General features: G+C 42.0%; 1 protein-coding gene and 1 long non-coding RNA gene across 7 annotated transcripts in view; one reads left to right on the forward strand and one right to left on the reverse strand.

Annotated features, from left to right (window-relative positions):
• GRHL2 (grainyhead like transcription factor 2) overlaps positions 1 to 14,145 on the reverse strand; it is a 131,916-nt gene extending 117,771 nt beyond the window's left edge. For 2 of the 4 annotated variants that reach the window (XM_045181534.2, XM_053930185.1), the window contains exon 1: positions 13,810 to 13,944. In XM_045181534.2, coding sequence (XP_045037469.1) covers positions 13,810 to 13,829 — 20 coding nt within the window. In that variant the 5' untranslated portion in view covers positions 13,830 to 13,944. Of the gene's footprint in view, positions 1 to 13,752; positions 13,945 to 14,012 lie in introns of those variants that run through there. The other 2 variants (XM_045181537.2, XM_045181535.2) reach the window with 2 other exon arrangements.
• LOC112315415 (uncharacterized) lies at positions 13,862 to 25,962 on the forward strand. Of its 3 annotated transcripts, none has more exons than XR_008427529.2 (4): positions 13,862 to 13,951; positions 17,301 to 17,380; positions 17,810 to 18,202; positions 20,195 to 20,445. It is a non-coding gene; the product is annotated as an uncharacterized lncRNA (long non-coding RNA). The 3 variants fall into 3 exon arrangements; XR_006652848.3 differs by lacking the exons at positions 13,862 to 13,951; positions 20,195 to 20,445 and adding exons at positions 14,133 to 14,270; positions 25,897 to 25,962; XR_002975895.3 differs by lacking the exon at positions 13,862 to 13,951 and adding an exon at positions 14,133 to 14,270.
• The last annotated feature ends 292 nt before the right edge of the window (positions 25,963 to 26,254 follow it).

Raw genomic sequence — 26,254 nt, forward strand, 5'->3', positions numbered from 1 at the left:
AACTGTATCCAGTTAGCTATGGAGAGAGCAGGATCTTCAATAAAGAAGAAACATAAGTGGCCAATAAATATCAGAGAAAGTGTTTAACTTCATTAATTATCGTACTGCAAAATAAAACAAAAATACAGATGTTTGTCTTTCAAATTGACAAAAGAAAAAATTCTAAGTCTCACTGGTGCCATGGTATAAGAAAGTCTCAAACACTGTGGGAAGAAAACATAAATTTTTACAGTCTTTCTAGAAGTCATTTTCAAGTTTTGAATCAAGAACCGAAAAATATTTCTTTTGTTCTTGTACTTCCAGAAACATATTCTAAAGTAATAATGAGAGATACAAAGATTTATGTGTAAGCATGATTTATAATAAAGATAAAGCAAACAACCTAAGTGTAAAAATAGAAGATGGTAGATTTTATCATTAAATACTATGTAGAAGGACACTTAAAAGATTAGTGAATAATGTAAAAATGGGGGGATAGGAAATCATACTTAGTATACTTTTTTATAACCACATTGACATGCATGCATATGTTAGAAACCGTAAGAAAATATATAAATGTTAGGATCCTGGAATTATGAGTAACCTTTCTTCCATATACTTTTCTCTAGTTTCCATTTCTTCCTCACGAGCATATAGTATCTTCATAATCAGGAAACAAAACCTCCCCAAGAAACAGTGCTTAAAAAAGAAACTTTGCAAAGTAAAAAACTGTATGACAAAATAGTTGCAATAAAAGTCAGTCTGTGCTATATAGCACTGGAAGCAATGAGGATTCAGCAATGCTTCAACACAGTAATTTATAAAACAGTCCATCAAATACTCAATACAATAAAAATCTTAGAATAGTGAAAACATGTTCAATTTCTTCCATATTCCAGGAATATTTGGTACAAAACAAAATCTGGTTAGTCCTGAAAGTTCTGAATAGCACATTCAATTTGGTGCACCTGGCCAAGCGTGCGTCTGCTGCAGAACACTTAGCAGCTTGTAATGAAATGTTTCCCGGGTATGGACCACATAGGTATTTCGTTGCTTAGGAAGGATCAGGAAGACCAAAGCAAGTAGGTCTTTTCAATGAGGAGAGAGAAGGGAAATGCTGTATGGGCTACTCCAGCTCACTGCAACTTCAGAATACTAGAAGGGATCAATGAATTGTGTCCCAAAATTTGAAGGCCAATTCAAAAAGCTAATGTGTGGTTCTGTGTGGCTGAATAGAATACACACCACACCCTGTGTGTTGTTTACTAAAACTGAAGGCACACACAGGATAAAAAGACAAAACGTTGCCCTCCCCTCATCTCCTTCTACCAGCCATATAAGGATGTGTGCCTTTATTTATACTTTGAACATCCAAAGAAGATAACAATATTTTTAAATATAAGGTACAGGATTTGAGACCCAGTGAATTCCTGTGCAATGAGAATTAATGTATGGGGGAGGGGGTGCCAGACGAGCCTAGGAGAGAAGGGGGCAATCGCAGATGTCACTTTTGAGCCCACAACCAAAGGTATACCTATGAGTTCCTGTTTCACAATCTGGGTTGATTCCCACAACCCAACATTACTTTGGTTTGCTCACGTTTACCAAGATCATTTCCATTTTTTTGAACCCTCCCTTTTTCATTTTTTTTTCCTGACATAATTTGGCAACTTCAGGATCCTCTGGGGCCGTTTCCTCCCTCAAAGTCACATTGTGTACTTTCTGTTCCCTGCTGTGGATGCTCCTTGGATGTGTTGATAAGCAAATAACTTCACATTTGCGACAAAGCCTCCATTAAAGACTGCCTGCAGGAAATCCAGTGATGCAATCTCATCCAGCTTAACTAACAGACTCCAGCCCGGGTCTGGCAGGATCTGTGTACCAGCTTGTAGAAGCAGGTGGATGAGTCACACGTTTGGCCCTCCGGGGAAAAGCCAAGTCTATGTTATGGAAAAAATAAATTGTTGTTAAAAAATAATAAAAACTTAACTTTGCCTATAACTGCTTCTTATTTTTACAAGAAGTCATATTCCAGGCCCTCCCTGTGCTTCCAAAAGATTGACGGTTAATGTGGACCCACCACTGAGTCTCTCCCATGAACTTTCAGGCGGTGGCTGAGAAGGAGTGGAAGGCAGCCTCGCCTACAGAGGATTTTCTGCATGGGAAAGGAGGCAGTCACATGCAGCCTACTGAGTAGAAGAAACGGAGTTTCTCTCCTTAGCCATCCCCCGCCTTCCAGTTATAAAAAGGATGGAAACTACTACACCTATTTTGTGCTGTTTTGAAAAATAGTTGGACTGGATAACTGGACAAATCCCAAAAGACAGTTGTATAAATGCAACTAACTTGCAGGTGAGCGAGGCCCAGTGCAGAAGGCACCGCCAGAGGGAAGTGCAGGGGGCGTGCCTGCGTCAGGGGCAATCGGAGAAATTCCACCCACAGCAAGCAAGCCGGCAGGCTTTTCCATTTTATCTAGCATATGTGTGCGTTGTTTTTAAATGTGTCCCGGTCAGAATGGCGACTCTAAAAAATAACCTTTTAAATTTTTCTCCTCAACTTCAAAAGCAGTATAAGTTCATTTCAGCACACTAGAAAAATATAGAGGTGCAAACAAGAGACAAAGGCACGTACAATTTCTCTACAGAGAGCAAACTACTTTCAGTTTTAATAATAAAACTACTGTGGTTTTATTATTTTATTCTTTATTTTTTTATGCCTATAAACATTCTAATATAATACATCATAAGTCTTTTATCCTGTCATTTTTCCATAATGCTTTATAAGTTAGGCACTTGTTTTACTGACTTTCACTTTCAAAAATAATACAACAATTAATATCCTTGATTATTTTCTTAAGGTAAATCCCTAAAACTGGAAGTCAGGTGTCAACAGGCTGGCCCATTTCAACTGGTTTTGCTGAACTACTTTTCACAAAGTTCATAATAATTTATAATCTTCCTAGAAATGTATTTTCTCCAAATCCAGTTTTGTTAATCTTGGCCAATTTGACAGGAAAACTGGAACTTTCCTGCTCTATAATTTATATTTCTTGGATTATCAGTGAAGCTAATACTATTTCATATGTTTGTTAACCCCTTGTATAGCTTTTGTGAATTGCCTACTTGTATTATTTAACCATATTTTTACTGAGGCACTTGTCCTTTTTAATATTTTCAAAAATATATAAGATATACATATTTTTCAAAGTAGACACCAAGACTCCAAATAGCTATAAAAAAAAAAGACCCAAAACCCATGGTTTACAAAGAAGGCAATAATGCACTTTAGGGATCTTATACCAAAAGTCCTTCAACATGAGAACTTCCCAGGGGCTACAGTCTGTTCCCCACCCCCCCACCCCACCATGCTGCAGAAAAAATGGAATTCAGAGGCTTTTCAACCCTATAACACAATAGGATACCAGAGAATATTTTATTCCTAAATGGCTACTGTGTGCTCTGTGTGAAATAATACATTACCTTACAACCAAAGCGAAACTACAGATGCTATTCTTATCCTTGTATTATTTAACGCCTTTTCTGAACACTTACCAAACTACTGGCTTGGCACTATTGTCTGACAGTGGGAATCCCTAAATTATGTTTTATTACCAGGAGAAGAAAAAGGAAGAAAATAGGAGGAGGCGGAGGACAAGGAGGAGAAGGGGAAAGGAACAGGAAGGAGGTGCAGGTGGTGGGGGAAGCCAGGAAGTTGTCCCATTTGCCTAAGGTCTCCGACTTAACTAAATTTTATTCAGTGTTTCTTCCATTCTGGTATTGCCTCCTCTCACTCCAAGAGCCTGCCCAGAGTAGACCACCTCCTGGGTTCTCTCTGGAAAGAGAGTTCTCAGAGCACCTGCCAGGTCTTTTAATCTGACTTTCTTATACCCTTCATCTACCAATCCAGTGGAGCTGTGCAGGGATCCTCCAGGCAAACCCTTGATTTTACCACCTAGCTGCCCTTCTGAATTCCACGTGGCCCTCTGCAATCTTCCCACCTACCAGAAGTCTGTTTCTTTGTCATCTTAGTCAGACCACCTTTTATTCTGGTAAAGGAGTGTGGGGGCAAGGGGACAGAAGCAGGTCCCACCGTGCCCTGTACTCTCCTACCTTGCTAACATCCCTTGCTCTCTGTGAGCCCCCATGCTCCCCACCCCTCCCCACCCCGAGCCCTCTGGAGGGAGAACAGAAGACCCACAGAATGTTGGAGCAGGTGGTTCTCCTCAGAGATCATTTAGTTTGACTTCATTTTACAGATGAGAAATAATTAAAGAAGAATCCTCTGATCTTCGGTTGTCTTCCTTTTTATTGAATTTATTGAGGTGACACTGGTTAACAAAATGATACAGGTTTCAGGTGCACAGTTCCATAACACACCATCTGTACACTGTATTGTGTGTTCTCCACCCCAAGTCAAGTCTTCATCTATTACCATTTATCTCCCCTCCGTGTCCTCCTCCATGTCCCTCGGTAACATTCCCCTCTCCTCCCAGCCATCACCATGCTGTTTTCCATGTCCACGAGTTTTTTTTTCTTTTTTGTTGAACCCCTCCATGCTCCTCCCACTCAGCCTCCCAACCCCCCACAGCTGTCAGCCTGCTCTCTCTGAGTCTGTCTCCATCTTGCTTGTTAGTTCAGTGTGTTCATTAGATTCCACATATGAGTGGAATGGACCTGGAGAGCATTATGCTAATTGAAATAAGCCAGTCGGAGAAAGAATCCTCTGATTTTATGTTAATTATGTTTTTGGCAATACAGGAAAGAGGCAAAAGCTACCTTTGTTTCTTGCTTCTTTGAAAAGTTAAATCCGGGAAAGCAGGATTACAGAAAGCAGTTATTTTATGGGGCTCACTGAACTGAGAACTAGAAACAATGATTTGGGGTGAATGTGGAAAGGGAAGTCCACCCTAACAGTAATGTGATCAGAATCCTAAACAGGTATTTCTAATACTTGTGTTCATACAAGGTGGGGGAAAGTAGGTTTACAGTTGCAAGTAAGCAAAACAGGGTTTATTTTTGTATTGTTATTGCTTAATTATTGTATTATTTTTCATGTGAACAAACACAAACCTACTTTTGCCCCACCTTGTATTTTAAGGAGGAAATAGGCAATGCTTCCCCTGTTTTCAATCTCCCTACAAAAAAGAAGACAGCATGTTTTTTCAAGTTAATCAAAACTTCAGATTTTCACTCATTCTTATAACCCAATGTGCAACACAGAAGAAATAATGTAAGGCACCTTTCTCCAAGCAAACTTTTCCCTCCAAATCCTATGCTTGGTTGGACCTCAGCCCTGTGTGATCTCTCAGCCTTGCTTCCTACAGCCAGGGTTCTAGGCTTCAAGTTAGAAGCAACTCCCCAGGAGGACAAATGCCACATAATCACCCCTCCCTAGAACCCAGCAGGGACACAGTGACTCTACTAACTGAGGAAATGATTTTCTGCTCCCTCTCATCCTCTCCTTTCTCCATTCTTCCCTGCCCTTCAACCTTCCCCTTCTCTAGAACCCCAGTCTAAATTCAGGAACCTTAAAAAATGAAAGCTTCTGGCCGTGAGGGTGCGTTGTACTCGCACATTCAGCGTTCAGATGAAAGGCAGCTGCCAAAATAGAAAGAGGCAACGGGAGAATCCTGCTTTCCTTTTCCGCTCTGGAGGGTGTCTGTGTTCACACTTGTAACAGAAACATTTCCTTAGAAGTGGAAGTGAAGTCAGCTCACTTTAGGAGTGCTCCCCAGAAAGTTCACTGCCATGTTCTTTACCAAGTAAAATAAGCAGTGGCCTTCCCCTGCAAGCCCCCTCACATGCTCCATCTCTGAACCCAACTTATGGTCAAAATGTACACTGAAATCCCATGAAATGTACCAGCTTTTCTAGTATTTTCCACAGCACTCTAAAAATGTGTATATGGTTGGTATTGTATATGACAAATCAAAATGTACTGTTTTTAGGAATAATACTACTTTCATCCTGTTAGTCACCAAAACGTGTCAAACTGAAACACTTAACTCTCTTACCAATAAAATGGAGGGAGAGGGTGGAGGCAGATCCCCAAAGACGTACTTTCTTGCTTCTATCCCATTTAACCTGTTATAGTTCAGTCCTTTTTACTATTTACCTTTAAAAGACTTACATCATAAAATGTAAATTCCAGCAATGGATGGAGGGATGGATGGGTAGATCAACCAGCATCTACCTGTCCGAACCAAGGAGCTGGGATCTCTCTAAAGCAGCAATTTGCAAACTTTTTCATCTCATGGCGCACATGAACTACTCAAATTCTGTGGCACACCAAAAAAATGTTGTATTTTTTGTCAATCCGAAAAAAAAATAGGTATAATTTTGATTCATTCACACAGACCTACTGTTGTGTTGGCTGCTGTCACTTTTTTACTTGACAATCAAAGGGAAAAGGGGTCAGTGTTCCAGACTAAACAGTCAGGTAGTGCATATTTGAAAAATTCTTGCAGCACAAGAGAATCGCTGCTCTAAAGGATAGAAATAGGCAAGCAGGGCAGGTGGGGGGCAGGGTGAATCTGAATTTGGGGTACCTGAATTTGAAGACCTGGGAAGCTGTCTGAGGGACTCCCAGGTTCATGCTGTTATTACTAAGCCACCCACTAGTCCTGAGCCAAAGCAAAAATTCCCATTCAGCCTGTTGCTGCTCGCTAAGGAATTTTTTCTGGGCAAGTTTGCCAAACCAAGAGCTACTCTATTTCAGCTTAGACCTAGTTTTTAATAATTGAGCAGGAATCCTTGAATATCTTTTGAAAAGGAAGAGAGTATCCACACCCCAAAGTGAGTGCCAAGTATCATAAGTGAGACTATAATTAACTTAGGATGAGGCTTTTCTTACATTAAAAAGAACTTAAACATTTCCTAACGTTAAACTGAGTTGACTTGAGTTAGATGGGGGGACATCACCTTCGGCCATCACCTTCCATCTTGGCTCAGGTAATAAAGATGGGTGGCTGGTACTGTAAATGAAGGAAGTGCAACAAAGTTCACTGACTAAAATGACACCTAAAATCTGATTCTCACTGATCTCTGTGCATAGAAGCTGTGGATGTGTCGACTAAGTATAATATAGGAGGGAAAAAATCAGAAGAGCGGCATCAGGAGACAGACCAAGGAAAGGGAGGGAGGGAAGGAGGAGAAAATGTTGGTTCACACAAGGGAGGAAGTAAGAGAGATTGAAAATACTGTTTAACCAAATTACTCATTTTTTAATCAGATGGATACCTAGTTCTATGAGAGTCACGAAGAGGAACTGAAGCATTTGCTTACACTATCTTTTTTAAAAAGATTTAATAACCGACATCAAAATAATAACTTTTTCTTAACTTATTTGTAGATTTCAAACAAATACTTGTTGGGGTTATTGGTTTTTGCTGTCATTCCCATGTCCCTATGCCTGTTTGATTTACCTGGCTGCTTGTTTAAAGTCTCCCTGACTTTGCAGAGTCTAGTAGAAATGGCTCTTCACTGGCTGCCTCAGTACTTACTTTAATCCTCCTTAAATCGGATGGCACGGTGCCCAGTTGAGTGGCTTCATCTCCACAGTCAGTTTAAAAGAGGACCTAATTACAGGCCAACAGAAGGCCTGGTACCGTCTCACCAGGGCACTACTTCAAGCTACCATTAGCCCTAAAAATGAAACTGCAACCAGCATCTCATTAAATCATTTCACCAGGGACCAACACCAGATCGGACCTTCTTGTCTTTGACTTTGGGCTGCAAACTCGAATTTAAATTCAATGAAATGACTATCCCCAGAAAAATGAACGTTAGTTTTGGATTCTAATGTGAAACTATAGGAAGACAACACTGGCCTTCTAACTCCAACCCAGCTCCCTGGTGAGTGGGATCCAGCCTAAAACCTGACCTTGACCTTGAGCTACGTGCCTGGCAGAGGCCTACACAGGTGACATCATGGCAACTCACGTCTTTCATGGCTCTGGAAATACTGACCTGTCAAAATTACCCCATTCTTCCAGAAGGGGCCATTCAGCAAGCAAGCAAAGCAAATGATGTTGAGAGAAGGCCTATTTCTTACACCAACTTATTGTATCAGAAGCCACTCATCCAAAAGCATTGTAATAAACATAAAATAAACCCGCAGGTTTCATTTCAATTACATACTGATAAACACCTGAGAAATTGCATATAAATTGAATTGATTATAGAAGTATTCACTTAAAGCATTATTTGGCTTACTAACCCAATCACAAATAGTACCAGGACATTGTTTAAATGCAGATGCCCTGGCTCCTCTCTGGAGAATCTGATTCCACAGTCCTGGGGTGGGGCCTCGGTGTCTGTAGTTTCACTGAGTGTCTCAGGTGATATTTTTGTAATCCGATGAATTTGGGAAATGGCCATTTAAATGATCTGTATGGAGAGTTCTACTATTAAGGACATACGTAATTATCTTCAACTTTTAAAAATTAATCCAGCTCTTCCTGTTGTTCCCTAGCATCTTCTTATTTTTTGGATACGTTATCTGCCTGTGTATTAGCTTATTGTACTTCACTGAAGATGCAAAACTAACCAAAGCACACTGTTTGCAATGTCCTGCTTTCAAACAGTGAACTAGCTTATATTTTTTAATAGACACAAGTTTGCAGAAATTGAATGAGGTCAAGAGGAAGGCAGGAAAGGTAAGCCTTATTTTGCTGAAGGCTAATGTTGATGAACTGAGATAGTCCCAGAAGAGTGGTGTGATACATGAAGTTTTAGGGAAGCAGGATTGTCAGAGCAAACGCTACCTGTAGGTGGTCCCTCCTCTTCAGTTCTCATTCCCAAAGTTCTTCTAGAATGCATTCATTCATTCATCTCTAAATTAAGGAGCATGCAGAATTCAATCTATTGTAGGGAAGAGAACACTAGACCCTAACCATTAAACCGGTGATGATCTAGGAAAACATAAGACTGATGTTATTAGCTGATTCTTTATTTACTCACCTCTTGACTGCCAGGACCACTTATGAATATAACTTTGTCTGTTTTTTAGTATAGTAGTAAGTAGAGAGTTGATTATATTAGTTTACTTAATGGGACTATAATCTCTCTACCCCTCTGCTTCACCCACACTCGACTCCTTTCTGACCTAGCACATGCTAATAAGCACTTGCCCAGCTCAGGGCCTTTGCACTTGCTCTTCCATCTGCCTGTAAGAAGCACTGTTATCCTAGGTATCTTCAGCGCTTTACCCCTCACTTTCTTTAGGTCTCTGCTCAAGTCTTCTCATCAGAGAGGCTATCCCTGACCCCTTTATTCTCAATCCCTCTAACCTGTTTTGCTTTCCTTCATAGCACTTATCACCATCTAATTTATTATGTATTTACTTCTTGATTAATTTACTGTTTGTTTTCCACAACCAGAATGTAAGCAGCATGAGGGTAGGGACTTTGTCCTACTCACTAGTGAACCTCAATGTCAGGATCAATGCCTGGTCTATAGTGACACTCAAGATGTATTCATTGAATAAATGACTGCATATTTTTAGTGGCTTAAGAAATATGATTAATTCTTAATATTTGTGACCTTAAAAGATATTTTATATATAAAGATATTTTAGGGAGGGATTTTATATTTTATATAGCCAAATGTAAACAAACATATGCCTTCATAAAACTAAGGAGTAAACATTTAATTAAAATGTTTCATTCCATTACTTAAAAGGTTATCCACATGAAATACCTATAACTTTGGGCATTTTCTGTTCTCTTTCTAGAATAATGGCCAGACTCCTTAAGATAAAAGTACACAGAATGACTAAAAGTAATTGTCCTAAGACAAAGAGTGGGGTGGGTAGGGAGCAGGGGGATTTATCCTATGGCCTAATAAACACTATTGTATTTTCTTTTAGTAACTTGTTAAGGATTGCTTTAATTAAAGTTATGTCTGTTCATTTCAACATCATTAAGCATCAGGGAAATGCAAATTAAAACCACAGTGAGATGTTACCTCACACCTGTCAGAATATCTATCATCAATAAATCAACAAATAACAAGTGCCTTCCAGGATGGAGAGAAGAGGAACTCCCGTGCACGGGTGGTGGGGCCGTAAACCGGTGCAGCCGCTATGGAAAACAGTATGGAGGCGCCTCAGAAAGTTAGAACTCCCAATGACCCAGCAATTCCACTTCTGGTCATTTATCCAAAAGAATCCAAAACACTCATTTGAAAAGACATAAGCACCCCTTTGTTTATTGCAGTGTCATTCACAACAGCCAAGATACGTGAGCAACCTAAGTGTCCGTCAGTAGATGAATGGATAAAGATGTGGTACATTACCTAATGAAATGTCAGCCATAAAAAAAAGAATGAAATCTTGCCATTTGCAACAACATGGATGGACCTAGAGGGCACTATGCTGAGTGAAGTAAGTCAGAGACAAATACCACACCATTTCACTTACATGCAGAATCTAAAAATCAAAACACATAAACAAAACAAACAGACTCAGATACGAAGAACAAATTAATAGTTGCCAGGTGGCAGGGGGCTTTTGGGAGGATGGGTAAAAAAGGGCATGGGATTCAAATGAACAAATTGCCAGTTATAAAAATAGAAGTACAGCATAGGGAATAGAGTCAATAATACTGTAATAACTGTGTATGGTGTCAGATGGGTCCCAGACGTACTGCGGTGATCACTTTGTAAGTAATATAAATACCTGATCACTATGTTGCATATCCGAAACTAATATAATATTGTATGTCGACTGCAATTTTTTAAGAAATTACATCTGTTCATGTCTCATCTTCCACTAGAGTATAAGCTTCTTCGGGACATGGCCCATCTTCCACATCTTCTTATTCTCCTATCCTGCCTACCTGAACATGTTGCAAACAGTGGGCAGTCAGAAAACACATTTATGTAATGAAAAATACCTGTGGGTTATCAAATGAAATTATACTCTCTGAACATATATTACATACAGCAGTAAAATAATAGTTTCTAAATCTATCATTGCCTTGCTAGAATACACTTGCTTGTTGACAAAGGTCATAAATCTTCATAAGAAAGGGGGAACGGAGAATTTTAAAATATGTACCAAGACAAACGGTCCTAAAAATATTTTGCTTTAATTAGCAATAGTATCAACACTGCAGAACATAAAAAGCAGGACATTTCAATCTGAAAAGCCCATAACAGTAAAAAAGATGATGCTACAATTTCCACCTGGACTTGCTAACTGAATTTATTTTCGAATGCTATCCAAAAGATTACCTACACTTTGATAGGTTCATGGAAAAAATATCCTGTGTGTACTCCTGTGTACTTCAGAAAATACAGTCAGGCCTTCTGGGTGGAAGCACCTGGAAGCTGAAAAAGCTGGAGCTTTCAGGACCTCTCGCTTGCCGTGGCAGGAAGTCCCAGCAACTGCTCCAAGTATTCTTTTCCTTAAGAGCCCGCACCCCTTCCCCTCCTAACACACACAACGGCATAAACTTCAGGTACACAAAACCTAGACCTATGCCCGCCAGCCTTCCATTAGAATAGTAAGAAAACAAGGCTAGCATTTGCAAAAAATGATCCAAAACTCAGTTATTAATTTCCAGCATTTCTCGGTAGTCCAAGCAGAGTGAGGCAAGTGCGGTCCAAGGGTGTTTTTCTTTGCAGCATTTGTTAGTACTGCCTTTCCCAGGATACAAAATTAACTCTTGGAAACCATGAATAGATAAAAGCTACTTTCATTAAATGTATGTATATGTATGTAATCCTAGATAGTTATCATCATAAAAATTAGGTAATGCATTGTAGTCAAACCAGATTGCTAGCGTTTAGAACTTAATTTCAATACTAAATTAGTTGTCCTTCTTGGTGCTAAGTGTAACAGGTGAAAATAAAAACCCACCCGTTTTCATTCTTAATTCGTTCAAGTCGTGTTGTATCACAAAACTAAACAGTACAACCAAATGTTAATTGTGTGATTTAATTAAGGAATTATAATAAGTCTTATCCTCTATTCCCTAAGATTAGCGACTATTTTTGACACAAAGATCAAAACAAACCCAAAACCCTGCTGTCATCCAGGCTTTTGGCTACCGAAGTTTTCAAAATCGAGTAGAGATTTCTTAAAAGTCACAGAGAGACTTTAAGGTGAGCGTAGGGGTTTTCATAGTCAAACACCTTCCTATTCCTTCCCCTGCTCCTGCCCTCTCTCTTCCTGTGTCTGTAGCCTTAGCGATTCCCCTCTGGTGTGCAGCACGCAGCTACTTTTCGTTGGCAGGTCAAGTGGTACAGACACTTGGTGGACTTTTAAAAGCATGACAGCGTGCGTTGGTAGATGTGCCTACCCTTCCAGTGGCTTCACTTTGAGGACAGTCTCTCCCTTCAACCCCGGGACAGGTCCGCAGTGCGTTCCCTCCGCCCCCCGAGTCCCTCAATTTGGGAACGGCGCCGGGCCGCTGCTGCACGGAGAGGCGCCGGCGGCCCGCGGCCTCTGGGCGCCCTGCCCTTCCCCTGGAGCAGACAGCCTTAGGAAGGTTTCCTTGGGGGTAGCCACACCACCTGGGTAAAGTTACCAGGGAAAGCGAAAAGGTGGACACTACGCACTTGGACTAAGACAGCCAGTTCCCAGCGCGCGACGCCCTCAGAGGAGGGGGAAGGGAGTGTCGCCACCGAATCCCAAGGAAGGCCGCAGGACCCACCTCCGGCTCCCTCCCGAGCCCGCCCTCGGCCCCACCTCCGCCTGCCAGCACAAAGCCCTCCCGAAGGCAGGGACCGGGCCTGCGGGGAGGCCGCCTGGACGCGACCGCACCCGGCAACCCGCGGCTCAGGCCGCCGATCGCCCGCGAGTCTGGAGTCCCCGTCCCGGACGGGAAGGACGCGCTTCCCCGTTCGCCCTTGAAAGCACGGACAGTCGACCTCGCCGCCCCGGTCTCCGGCCTTTCCACCTGAGAGGTCCCGAGAGGACCCGGAGCCACCGTGCAGCCCCGCCAGCCACGCCCGAGGTGGCGGCCGTGTGCGTGGAGCGCCGGGGCCAGCGGGGCTGCGGCTGGGCCGCGGGCGCGCAGGGCCGCTCAGACAGCGTCCCGACGCGGGGAGACTCCGCAAGCTTCAGGCGACCCTTCGCGTCCCGCCGAGGCGCCAGCTCGATGCCTCAAATCAGTTCCCCTCGTTTCCCAAAGGCCACGTCCTCGCGCACCGGCGCGAAGTCGCCAAACAATGCGGGGCGAGGGGGTGCGGCAGGAGTGGGAGCGGGCAGGGGTCGAGGGGCGGTGCCGGGCCGCTCCCAGGACCCCGGTCGCCCCCGCGCCTCGCCCCGCGTCGGGGGCGCGCACACGCACACCCTCCTGCCCTAGTGCGGGAAGATGGCCGTTTCTGCTGCAGTATAAAGGCTCTTTGTTGCGCTCACACAAAAGCCGCCAAGAGCCGCTTTTCCAGCAGGCCCTTTGGGCAAATCGAAGGAACTCAGCCCAATTTCCAAATGGCCCCAGAAGCCTGAAGTGGTGGGAGCCACTAAAAGAGAGGGGGATAGCAGGCCTCCCGCCTTCCTCTCCCCAAACCTCTGCCCACATCCAAGCGCTCGCCCTGGGAAGCGGGGGTGGAGCCCCTGTTTCAGGGAGGAAGGAGAAGAGGAGAACCTACTGGTACTACCAAGGCCCGAAGGGGGGATTCGACATTCACAGTACTGTAGGGTTTCTCCCGTTAACCAGGGTAGAAACCCAATCTGAAAAAAGTCCGGTTACACCAAAAAGAAAAAGGGAAAAATAGCAACAATAGCCACTTGGAAAAAAAAAAATAAAGCAAAAACATAACAAACCAGTTGCCATCAGCCCAAAGTGGTAGTAGCAGCAGCCGGCGCGTGTGATCCACTTACTTGTCCGACTCTTGTGACATGTTTGATCCAATGAACTCGCTCCCCTTTTCCTGGAGCCTCAGCCTCTGGTGAAACTGGACTTTCAAGTCTGTGCAGGTGAAGGTGTGTGAGAGCGCCCGAGATGGCAGAACAAGAGCTACAGGTAATTCTGCTTTTCCGTCCCCCCTCACCACTCTCGCTCGCTCGCCCGCTCGCGCCCTCACCTAGCCGGAAAGGTGGGATAAGGAGGGGCCCCTCACATGGGGCCCGGGCTCGGAGGCGGCCGGGCGGCGCGGAGTCCTCCTGGATCGTGGCAGTGGGCAGTCACAGAGCAGAAAGTGGCGGACTTGGTCGGCCACAGGTAACTTTCTCGCAAGGAGCTGAATTCTTTCACTAAAGGGTACAAGCCCGAGGGACGAGCTGCGCGGTGATTGGCTGTGGGGCTCCCTCAGGTGAGCTGCCATTGGCAGAGGCGCGCTCAGGTAAGGCCCTTCTCCAAGTGCAGGTAACTCACTCCGAAGTTTACCTGAGTGGAGCGGTGGCACGTTTGCTGCGCTGCGGCAGCCCGTGGGAGTGGAGGGTCAGTGCCTCGAGTAGACTTCACGCTGTTTTCCTTCTTCCCGTTGGCCCACCGGGGGTGTGGCGGGAGCGGGGGGATTGGGGGGCTTGGAGGAGACAAGGAACCAGGGGGGAGAAAAAAAGCAACACCTGCAACCACTAGGGATTGTGGGTGGAACGGAAGAACTAAGGAGAGCTGAACTCGGGTATCCCAAGCCAACCGGAATCAAATGCGCAGCACAGGCCTTTAATGTCCACCTTAAAAGGACTGTCGGACAGCGTCCGAAAGTACGGGGCTGAAGTTGACTTTGTGCTCGGAGGAGGGGAAAGCGCAACGATTGCCGGATTTGTTGCATAATTTCATTTTTAACATTCTTACCCACCACAAACACTTTTCGTGTCCCGAAGTGTAAAAAATACCACGTAGATTACAGATTTTCAAAGAGGTGAGCATCCTTTCCTGGGCCGGGCACAAGGGTAGTGGCCGTAGTTTTGGTGGGGTGAGGAGATTTGGTTGAATAGACACTAACATGGCCCAGGAGCACCTCTTCCATCCCGACTCGCAGCCTGGGATTCCAGAGCTGCAAACAACCACCCGGTCCGTTCCCGTTGTCTTTTGACGTTTCCAGGCAGACATCAACATTTACATTGTAATCCAACAGAAGCAGCTACTACTACAAAGGTGCTTTATCTTTCCAGCTTAATATGGTTGCTACGGAAACAATTCAGGATGAAAGTGACTTTCTTTGTGGTTCTGTCACCTGGTTGGAAACAACTCGAATTAGCAAAGGTATAATTAATTTACAATCACAGCTCCCCAAGAGTAGTTGTGGAAGTTTTGATAGGGATCTAGCCCACACGTATGAATTGTGGAACTGAAGGAGGACGTGAAAACCTTACCCTACAACTTCTATTTTAATCTTTATGGATCAGATATTTCCTTTAAAAGTACGTTATGAAACAAGATTTCACTCTCAGCAAGTGAATTTCAAAATGTTATTCTTTTTACAACAGTGTAAGTACACACATTGTTAAAGACTATATTTTAAGATTATACACTACTCACCTCTCCTCTACTGTCTTAATCTCCTTTTTAGAGGGAACCGCATTCCATTTTGACCTGTCTCTTTTGTCATGCATATACCTCCCGATTTCCAAATAATTTATACTGCTATCTCGATTTATTCATTTAGTTATCGCACTTTAACTACCTGTTGTCTCAGATAAGAATTTAGCTTTCACAACCCACCCAGTTTCCCCTTCTGCCATTTTCCCAGAATAGCTCTTTCACACTTTAGGGGTTGTAAGCAGTTGGTGACTGTGGATGTACCAGTCAGCAGAGCATACTGGTGTACTATGGTTGTTTTCTTTCTTATAAAATCTTTTATCTATTTACTTTGTTATGCATCCATCCTGATATTTTTTCTACAACATATCTATCAAATAACTCTCAATTTTATTTTCCAAATGATCAGTCAATTCATTTCCCACCTTGGCAACATCCCTCCAAGTCTTTTATCCTTCTGTCCCAATGGAGACGGGAATAATAAGGAGAAATTTTTCATAAGTTTATAAAAGTTGCTCTCTTTATCTTTGGCATCCAGTGTTGCTGTTGAGAATTTCAGTGCTACCCTTATTTCATCTTTTTATGACCTGGAATTTTTCTTCCTGAAAAGTTTTTAAATAATCCATCTATGTCTAATATTCTGAAATTTCACAATTATGTGCTGGGTACTCCATAGCAAAGATTTGCCTAAGTTCAAATCATGCCTCTCCTACATGACCTTGGCAAGTCACTTATTCTTGCTGTGCTTTAGTTTCCTCACCTATCATAATATAATATGCATATATGTATGTATACATCTTATAAGGGGAATAATAATAACTTCCTCACTGATAGATCTCAGCCCTTAGAAAGGTGCCCAGAACAAAGTGAGGCCTCAGCTATTGTCCACTCACTTCTTTTTTGAAACTCTTAGTTGGATATTGAATCCTCTGGATTAATCTTAGGACTTTTTTTCTTTCCTTTGGACATCTCTTCGTGTTTCGTTCTATATGGGGGAATAGTTCCTTATTTTACTTTCTGCTGAAGTGTTTTTCTCAGCTATTCTAAGAGATCTTTTCACATTTTATGTTATTTTTTCATAGAATTCCAGGATAATGTCATGGTTGCAATAATTTCTTCTATCTTTTGAGGACAGTTACTATAGGGTTTTCTTCTGCTTTCTGCCTTCTCTCTGCTTCCGTTTTCCCATGTATTTGTTTTAGTCCCATCATGTTAGAAGCTTTCCTCTTAGGAAAACCTCAGTTGGTTACAGCATCATCCTGATACAAAAAGGATGCAGGTTCGATCCCTGGTCAGGGCACATACAAGAGTCAATTGGTGAATTCATGAATAAGTGAAACAGCAGGCTGATGTTTCTCTCTCTCTCTCTCCCTCTCTTTGTCTCTCTCAAGAAAAAAAAATTAAGAAAAAAGAAGAAGAAGAAAGTCCCACCAGAGTCTCCATGTATAGAGAGTGAGAGGGAGTGAGTGTGCTTGCTCACTGGTGGGTTTGATGTATGGTGATCTGGTGAGAGCTGGCACTTCCATAGGAGGAGCCCCCAAATACCAGAATTAAAGGTCTTTTCTTTTGGGCTATTCAGTTTTTCAGAAGAAATATTTTCATTCTTGTGTCTGAGAGGGCATTCACCTGGCTACCAATATTCTGGAAATAGTGAGAGAGGGGTCTGGGCAAGTCACTGCTTAGTATGCAGTCTTCATGACGTCATTTTCTTTGTTGTAGACACGTCACTCCTGCCCTTATTCTGCATGGTGTACAAGCCCCTCTCCTGTTTCTGCTGTGGGAGTTGTAATCACCCGGCTGCAAGGAGTGGGTCAGGGGACCTAAGGATCTAACAACTAAATGCCCACATTCACTCAGCCCCCTGCCTCTCATCTCTCCTTCGCTTTAGGGATCCTGGGTCCTCTCATCAGTGTGATGATCTGATGATCTACGGCATCTCCAAGACCCAGGTGACTCGGGATTTACCGGGTAATTGAGCTGTTTCCATACTGACTTCTCCGTAACTTCTGCTATTCTGTTCAATCAGTTTCCACTCTTCCATCGCCCCATCTTTCAGAACTGTGTTGAAATATATCTTTTGCGGATGACCCCTCCTCTCTCCTCTTTGTCCCTGTGGATTTATTCTTCTGCCTTTCTTTACTATCCTTTGCAGAAGACCATGAAGATAAATAATTGTGGGTCAATCTATCATCTTCAATATTAAGACATTTTCAAAATTGTCTAGAAGCTTTTATCAAACTGTCCCAACTTTGATTAGATAGCTTAGTACCCCCCACCTGGCTTCCTACTGCTGTACTGATTGGTTAGGTTACTGAAGGAGAATGTCCTTATGGACTGTTTTAAATTGTCAGTCATGGAATTACCTTGGTTACCTGAGGGTTTTTATTCTTTTGGCAGAAGAATTATAAATGAATGGGAAAGTTCCTGCCACACCCATCACAGGAGTGTACTTCTCTCTCTCCAAACACCTGTATCCATAAATACTTGAGTACAGCCATGGTTCCCAAAGTCCGGTTTCTGGATGGACCACCAACATCAGATCACCTGGGAACCTGTTAGAAAGGCATGCTCATCGCCTCACCGCAGGCCTACCGGAGCAGAAACTCAAGGACATGGGCAGCAGTTTGTGTCTCCAACAAGCCCTCCAGGCAGTTCTGATACGGATTAGAGTTTGAAACACACCTGAACGTTATACTGACAGGAGGAAGTAGTACATCCTTAGCCATCGAAGGCATTCATCCTAAATTATGCTGGATCCAGAATTTTCCAACCATTTTCAATAACCATGAGGTAAGAGTAGATTTTACCTGTCTTGATTATTCCATCACCAAACTAGTGATTTTTTAGTATAATGGCTGACGGTTGTCCTTCATTGGAGCAGTTAGCACATTAAAAGAAAAAATAAATAAACCTGGTATCTGCCACAGTATTCATCATAGACTTTGGGGTTTCAGTACAGTTTAGTTTGATGGTCATTTTATGTGGCAGCAACAAAATAAATTTTCACATAAAACATTAGTGATAAGAGAGTACTGTTTTTAGACTAAATTATTTCATTTATGAAATTAAAGCTTTAGTTAAATTCCCAGGGCAGAAAAAACAGCATTGTTTAATTCTGGTTTTATTTTAGTAGTGGTCTTTGGCATCTATTACGACGGCTAATCCCATTTTTCTAAAGTAAAAAATATAGTATTTGATGCTAAAGTGTCATAATGGCAAGTCTGTTATAGTGAGACTTGGGGAGCAGGATGACACTTGTGCAGCACCTGGGCAGAAATATCACGTTTGCAAGGGTTACAATTCTAGTCAAACAAGTCTGCCCGCTGCCTGTTCGCCTACTGCATGGTCTCATACACAGGGCTGCTGCCATAGGTTTGTCATTGAATTTACTGTGGAGCCAATGAAGAGTGGTATCTCCCAGACTGTTCTGTATTAAAAAAACACTAAGTCGGTTGATTAGCTATTATCCATAAGAAGAAATTTTGCAAAGAATGAAATGTACCTGGATGCCTCGTTTTGAGATCAAATAGAGATTTGTACCTTAACCACCTGAGTTATGGCAGTTCTCCGGCGGTGTGAAGCCACTTCTGTGTGTCGTGGTTGCATGGATATGTATATTGGCATGAACACTTACAGTTGTTATGAAGGCTCTTGAAGTAGCAGTGTGAAATTCAGCCAGCAGCTAGCTGAAGTTTGCATATATCCTTCAGGATAGACACGTTTCTGTTGTTTGGGCTGGCTGTTGGTAACTCTTCAACAGAAAGCATGGCCCCATAAAAACATGGTGCATTGAATTTGAGAAAGCCTACAAAATGAAGTACAAAGACCAGGACAAAAGTGTAACTAAGGCGATTCTGAGGAAAACAGATAGTGCAGAGGTGGGATAAAGACTATGTTATTAATATACAAGGAGATATTGTATCCATGAAATGAGAACAGCATCCTATTTAAAAACAATGAAACAACAATGAGAAAATAAAAAAGAACATGTAGACATTAAAATATAAAAGCTGAAATAGAGCCTTCTGTAGTATATTTGAAGATGGAATCAAGGAAATCTCCCAGAAAGTAAAACAAAGACAGCAAAATAGGCAATAAAAAAGAAAAGATAAGGAAATTGCGGAATCAATCAAGAAAGTCTAACATGTGACTAGTAGGTGTTTCAGAACGAATGAAAAAATTGGTGGGTGAATCATTAGAGAATAGATAAAAATACAAGTTTTAAGAACTGCAGTTACAAGTCTAATTGATAGATCCACCTCCTGCTCAGCACAGGTGGGTCATTATTAAATGACATAAATTGAAGCAATTATCATTAAATTTCTGGCCTGACCTTTCCTGAGAGTAAAAATAAAATCAAATGAGCAAAGTGAAACAGTTCAGACACAAGAAATTCAGAATCAGAATGTATAATCTTTCCCAACATTGTAAGCTTGAGAATGTCAGAAAGCAATGCCTTTAAATACTGAATTCTATGCCTAGGCCGGGTATCAGTGAAGTATAAAAGTAGAATACAATTCTGTTTCAGAAATGCAAAGTCTCAAAACTGTCTTCATTCCCCCTTTCTCTGAAAAATACTGGGTGATGTGCTCCATTAAGAAGGAAGACCAGCCCTGACCAGCGCGGCTCTGTTCATTACAGTGTGGCCCCGTAACTAAAAGGTTGCAGGTTGGATCCCCAATTTGGGTACATACGGGAGGCAACCAGCTTATGAACCAACCAATTTTTCTCTTTCACTTCGATGTTTCTCTCTCCTTTCCTCTCTCCCCACTCTCTCTAAAGGCAATGAAAAAAGAAGTGTCCTTGGGTGAGTATAAAAAAAAGGCATGGAAGACCAAGAGAGAACCCAAAAAGGGATGTCTTCAGACTAAGAAAACAAGGGAATCAACAGAAGAGAAAGTTCAAGGGAAGTCCGAATGATGGCTTTGCAGCAAGCAGGCTTAGAGAGCAACTAAACCTTCTTTCAACAGAGGTCCCTGGGTGGGGGTGGGGAAGTAGAACCCAAGTATTAAATTTAATATCTTGAAAAAATATATTGAGAAATCATTTGAGGGTGTGGAAAGTATTAGCAACAGGTACAGAGAAAATTTAGCAAATATTTAGCAGTCAGTAATTCCAGATGAGAAATATGTACAAGAATGGCAATATAAGCATATTAATCTTAGTACATACTTGGTTCAACAGTGAACAATAGTCATATGATAATAATAATAGAATTACTGAATGGTAATTCACTAAAATTGGTGATAAAATTTAGTTGGGAAAGTGGAAAGAGGAAGATGGTGTTGTGTGGGCATGGAGGAAGTAAAAGGCTGTGAAAGAGCAGTAAGAAGGGGAAAGGGTGGTTCCCATAGCTATGCCATTTATCAGCAAAGCAAGGCCAGAACTGAAATTGGAAGCCTTCTATATGCTTTCATTTCATTGGCCAGGACCGGGTCACAGGGGCACCACTATCTGCAGGGGTGGCTAGAAAAGTGGATATAGAGCTTTTCCAAATCCTGAGGTGGAGACAAGCAAGAAAAAAAATGGATATGTGTTTTGGGTTAATCAATCAGTATATTTTCTAGAAATTTGGAAGTAAATGGTAGAATTTTTTTTTTGAACTCCAGTAATATGGTACATTTACACAATGGAATACTACGCAGCAGAAAGAAAGAAGGAGTTCATACCCTTTGCGACAGCATGGATGGAACTGGAAAGCATTACGCTAAGTGAAATAAGCCAGGTGGTGGGGGACAAATACCATATGATCTCACCCATAAGTGGAACCTAATCAACAAAACAAACAAGCACGCAAAATATAACCAGAGACATTCTGACAGTAACCAGAGGGGATAATGGGGGGAAGGGGAGAAGTGTTTTCAGGAACAGCTATAAAGGACACTTGGGCAAAACCAAGTGGGGGTGAAAGCAGGGGAAGGAGGTGGGGATGTCTGGGGTGGGGGGTGTTGTGGTGGGGGGAGGGGGTAAATGCAGACAACTGTAAATGAACAACAATAAAATAAATTTTTTAAAAAATGAAATCCAGTAATAATAACAATTGTTTTCAAAAGTGTTGCCTCTTAGGAGTAAGATTGGAAGAGGGGAGAAATGAAGCACAGATTGTCGGTTTTCAATAATATCAATAATATTGTCAATATTATCATTCAGTATAATTATTTGACTTTTAAAACTATGTAGTTTTATACACATAGTCTATATATACATATACATATAAAATTTTGATCAAAATAAGACTAATTCATAAGATAAAAGTACAAATTACAAACATATCATGTTCCCTGTTGCCCAGGGTTTTTGCATTTACTCTTCTGTCTCCTTAAAACTCTTGCTATTTTTCCTCCTTCTCTAACTAGCTTTTAACCTGCACTCAGAACAACCTGCTCGATGATCTCATCCTCAGGGAAGCCTCCTGGGCTTTCCCAGGTCAGGGATAGGTATACTGAGAAGATACATTTCTCCATTATTTATTTATGTAACATCCTGCTCCCCTTCTTGAAACTTAGCACAGTTGTAATTTTACATTTATTTACGAGGTGTTTAATCATCAACCATCCCCTTCCACTAGACTCTAAGCTCCGTGAGGACAGAGATGATGCCTATTGTTGGCTTATCATTGTCTCCCTAGTGCTTGGTGCTATACCTAGCATTTGGTAAATATTTGATGAATAAATGGCAAATAATCATGAGCACTCTTCCCATTCTACAACTCGAGGAACTTTGAGAGAGATAGCATCAAATGGAGTGACTTCATCAACGACGTTGAGTAAATAAATGAATTCTATAAGCACTAGTGGAGCACCTTCTATATTCCAGGTGTCCAGTTGGGTTCCTTATTTAAGTGTTAATAGACTCTATGAGACAGGTAATTATAACCGTTAAGAATGCTTTCAGCAGCAAGCCAAAGAGCAGCCGGCTAGTAAGGGCTTTACCCAAGACTGGTTAATCTGTCTTGCCTCAGAAGAAGTCTGGGGACTGGAGCAAAGGGAGGCAGTTGCTGGCATTTGATTGGCAGCTGCATAACTTAGAGCTCTAGGTATTGTCTTTGCACTGGTCTGCCGCTCACAGCAAAAAGTATCATGTCCTCACACAACCAAGTTTAGAAGCAGGAAGAAGGTAGACAGAGCACTTACTTGCCTCAGGAGTGAAAAATCTTCCTCAGAAGGCCCCATCAGACTTCGCCTTATATCTCATTGGCCAGAACTGGGTCACACGACCAGTATGAATAAGGTGTTGGATCCACCCTTCGTGAAATTAGGAATCTTCACTCAATATTTGAACAAATCAGAGTTGTTATAACAAGAAAGAAGTGGGAGACTGGTGTTTGGTTAAAAAAAAAAAAAAAAGATCAACAGTGAAACCATAGTATTGGATGCTCCATAATATAGGTGATAAATTTGACCCTTATTTTGGATAATGTAAGCAGATCTTATTTTTGATGGCAAATCTGAGATTCAAATCTTGATCTCTCTCATTTCAAAGTCTGTATAATGTCATCTCCTAGCCTTGAATGTGAAGAAGTTATTCCTGTAACAAAATGTGGTAGATTTAGTCAGGAATGGCTTTGCAGAAGAAAAATACTTTAGACAAAGTCTAAAAGGTCTTGAAGCAAAAAAAACAAACAAACAAAAAACCCCACACATATTGGGTTGATGGAGAGACTGCGAGTGGTGGTGGGATGTTATATTAATACTACCCTCTTTATTTTTATTCTAGTATAAAAATGCTTTTTATGTATCCCACTGATCACCAGAGCATTTCTTCCTATTTTGGGAATTTATTGTTACTTTGATGATCTAAATGAACTATAAATAGACTGAGAAGAGACAACTCTTACCCAAGGGAACATGCCAAAATGAGAAGCCAGAGACCATGGCTGGGGCTACAGCAGAACAGAATGTTCTCTCTGAGGTTTTTAATGAGGCTTGCTCAGTGTTGATGCCTCAGTATACTCTTGAAAGTGTCTCAGCCTGGAAAAATATATTCAAATAACCTACTATCATGTGGTGACTCCTTCCCTGTTTGAAAACCTTCAGCAATTCCTCAGTACACATAGCAAAACCTAATCTACCAGTTGAGATGTTCTTCAATCTAATTCCAACAGCCTGAATCCATCCCCACCCATCTTCTGCATAAGGATACCTGAGTTGGGTGTGGCCTGATGTGGGATCTGCAGGGCTACAGACTGGAGAGAACTGTTCTTGTTCAAGGCTTGAGACCTCAAGCACAAGTATAAGCAGAGCCTGAAACCATGCATGAAAATTGGGAGGTGGATCCAAAATGCCAGAAAGGGTACTTGAAGGGACCTTAAAGCTTAAAAGGGCCAAAAGCAGGTCTTAAAACTGGGCAATGAATTTAGGATATCAAGTCAAGAGATATAAGTATAAGCCAGTTGGGAGCATTGAGCTTCAGACAGCAAAATATCTGGGGCAATTAGCTATGGCCTTCACCGGTGGGGATGATTTGATTGCATTTTTTTACTGTGGTCTTGGTACAGCCCCCTCCCTCCCCTATACTGAGTGGTCCTGGCAGAAAGCCCTGAAATTGTCCAGGGTACTCTGTCCTGTAGGAGGCAGGGCTCTGTGGCACATACTGATCCATGCCCTTATCAGTATACTAGGTTTTGGACACAACAAGAGCTTAGAACATTTTTTTACTGTATTTTTTCCATCTCCAGTTGGCAGAGCTTCAGGCAGAGAGGGGCCTGAGGGTAGGAGGAGGATGTGACAGTCTAGCCCATCAGGAAGGGATTGTCATGGGCTTGGGCAGTGGAGGCTGCAGCCATATGAAGGAGGGCTTTTGAGGTCCCCAAGTCCTAGTTTTCCATGTTAGAAGAAGAGATCCATACTGTTGCCCAATTCACATGTCATCCCTGATTCTTAGGGCCAGGTGGCATAAGCCATCAGAAAGTTTCTGGAAAAATCTCTGAGTAGCCTATAGCTCTTTCTGGTTCCTGTGGGATGTTAGATGTTAGCGATGCACAAGAACCTTGCTACATAAAGTGCAGCCACAGACCAGTAATAATGGAATAACCTGGGAGCTTATTAGAAATACAGAACCTCAGTCCTCCTGGACTGAATCTAAATATTAACAAGATTTGTATGCACATTAGGTTGGAGAAACACTTGTCTAGGGCTTGGAGATAAAGCCATGAGTGGAAGCCATGTCTCCTGGGGGTTCAGGGCAAAGAAACGTAATGGACTGTTGCAGGCAAATTGTGAACCAGGTCTGTTGCTGTAACAGAGTTTCCTCTTCAGAGCTCACCAGGGATTATCAATGGGCGAAACTAACACAATGAACAGTTAATGAGAAACCGCAGAATGCTATCAGGTGGTCACCACCTAAACCCACTGGTCGATCTCAGCATCACTAAACGTACAACAGCCAGACCCTCTGGACCTTCTGAGGCACGACAAAGCCTGTGGCATCACCTTTGGGATGTTATTGCTTAAAAAAAAAGTAAAACTAAATCTAATCAAGCTTCCGGAAATAAAGAAGATAGGGAATCATGTTGAATAGCCCTCTAAGAAGCCAAATGGACAAATCTAGAAATTTGGGAAGCCTCTAGGAATTAGACTTTTTACTGTAAGAAGTCAAAGACATGAAGAAGAGAAGTGCTGTGGGGACAGAGGAAATTACACTGAAGTAGGTTTAAAAGGCAAACAACCAAATGTAAAGTGTGAACCTGGTTTAGATCTTGAATTGGACAACTAACTGTCGAAAGCCCTTTTTGAGACAGTTGGGGAAACTTGGTTAGGGACTGGGTATTAAGTGGTGCCAAAAATCTGTTCTTGTTTTTGTTGGATGTAATGATAGCATGGTAGTTATATACGAAAATGTCCATATTTTAAAGAAAGGTACATGGAAATTAGTAGAGGTGCAGTGATATGATATCTGAAATTTGCTTTAAAATAATTCAACAAAAGGGGGGAAGGTATAGATAAAGCAAATGAGACAAAATCTTTCATAAACACTGAATTTGGGCAAATGGGTGTTGAGGATTCATTGTACTGTTTTCACTACTTGCTGTGTTTAACTTTTTTATAGGCAAAATTTTCTCTAAAAGCATCAAAACCCAGACCTCAATTTTTATGTTTGTTTAGCTATTAGACTTCAGGGAATGGAGGAGACAGCGGGAGGTGGGTGTGGAGGCATTTATACAATTCTTTAAGAACCAGAATGAGGAATGTGGGTCTCCACCCTCCATTGGCCCATAGGTAGGTGAGAGCTTGGGGAGTGTGTGTGTGTGTGCACACGCACATGAGTGTGCATGTGTTGAGGGGGACTCAATGAAAATATGATATTTAAACAAAATGACACAACTCGTCCTCGGGACCTAGTGAGTTACCAAGCTCAGGATGAAGTTCCTAAGGATGCGGTTTGCAACAGGGAATTCCTTTCCCAAAATGCCAGGTGATGCCCAAACCAAGAAAGCAAAGAGAATAGCAACTAGATGAGAAAACAGGTATCTCTTTGCCTGGCAGGTCCCCAGAAACAAAGGAACTTCAAGAATTACCAGGGGAGGTTCATGGTCAGGCCCTGGAGACAGAAGTGAAGAGAATGAGCACACAAGACTCGGGGACGATGAGGCCAGCTCGTGGAGAACAATGTACTGCTAACCCCAGCTCTGTGGACCAAGAGCGCAAGGATATCAACTTGTCTTTTCTCAGTCTTACCTCCTAACACTACCTACCCTTCTTCAACTCTGTGCACCCAGCAAACTGCTCTAGACATAGTTGTATCTTAGATACTCAATACATTTTCTAGCTAGTATTTACAGCAGTTTAACTTAAATAACATAACTGATGTAGGAATGAAGAAAGAGGAAGGAAGAACTAAGGC

The sequence above is a fragment of the Desmodus rotundus genome, chromosome 8 (assembly GCF_022682495.2).
Source record: "Desmodus rotundus isolate HL8 chromosome 8, HLdesRot8A.1, whole genome shotgun sequence".
Classification (NCBI taxonomy): domain Eukaryota; kingdom Metazoa; phylum Chordata; class Mammalia; order Chiroptera; family Phyllostomidae; genus Desmodus; species Desmodus rotundus.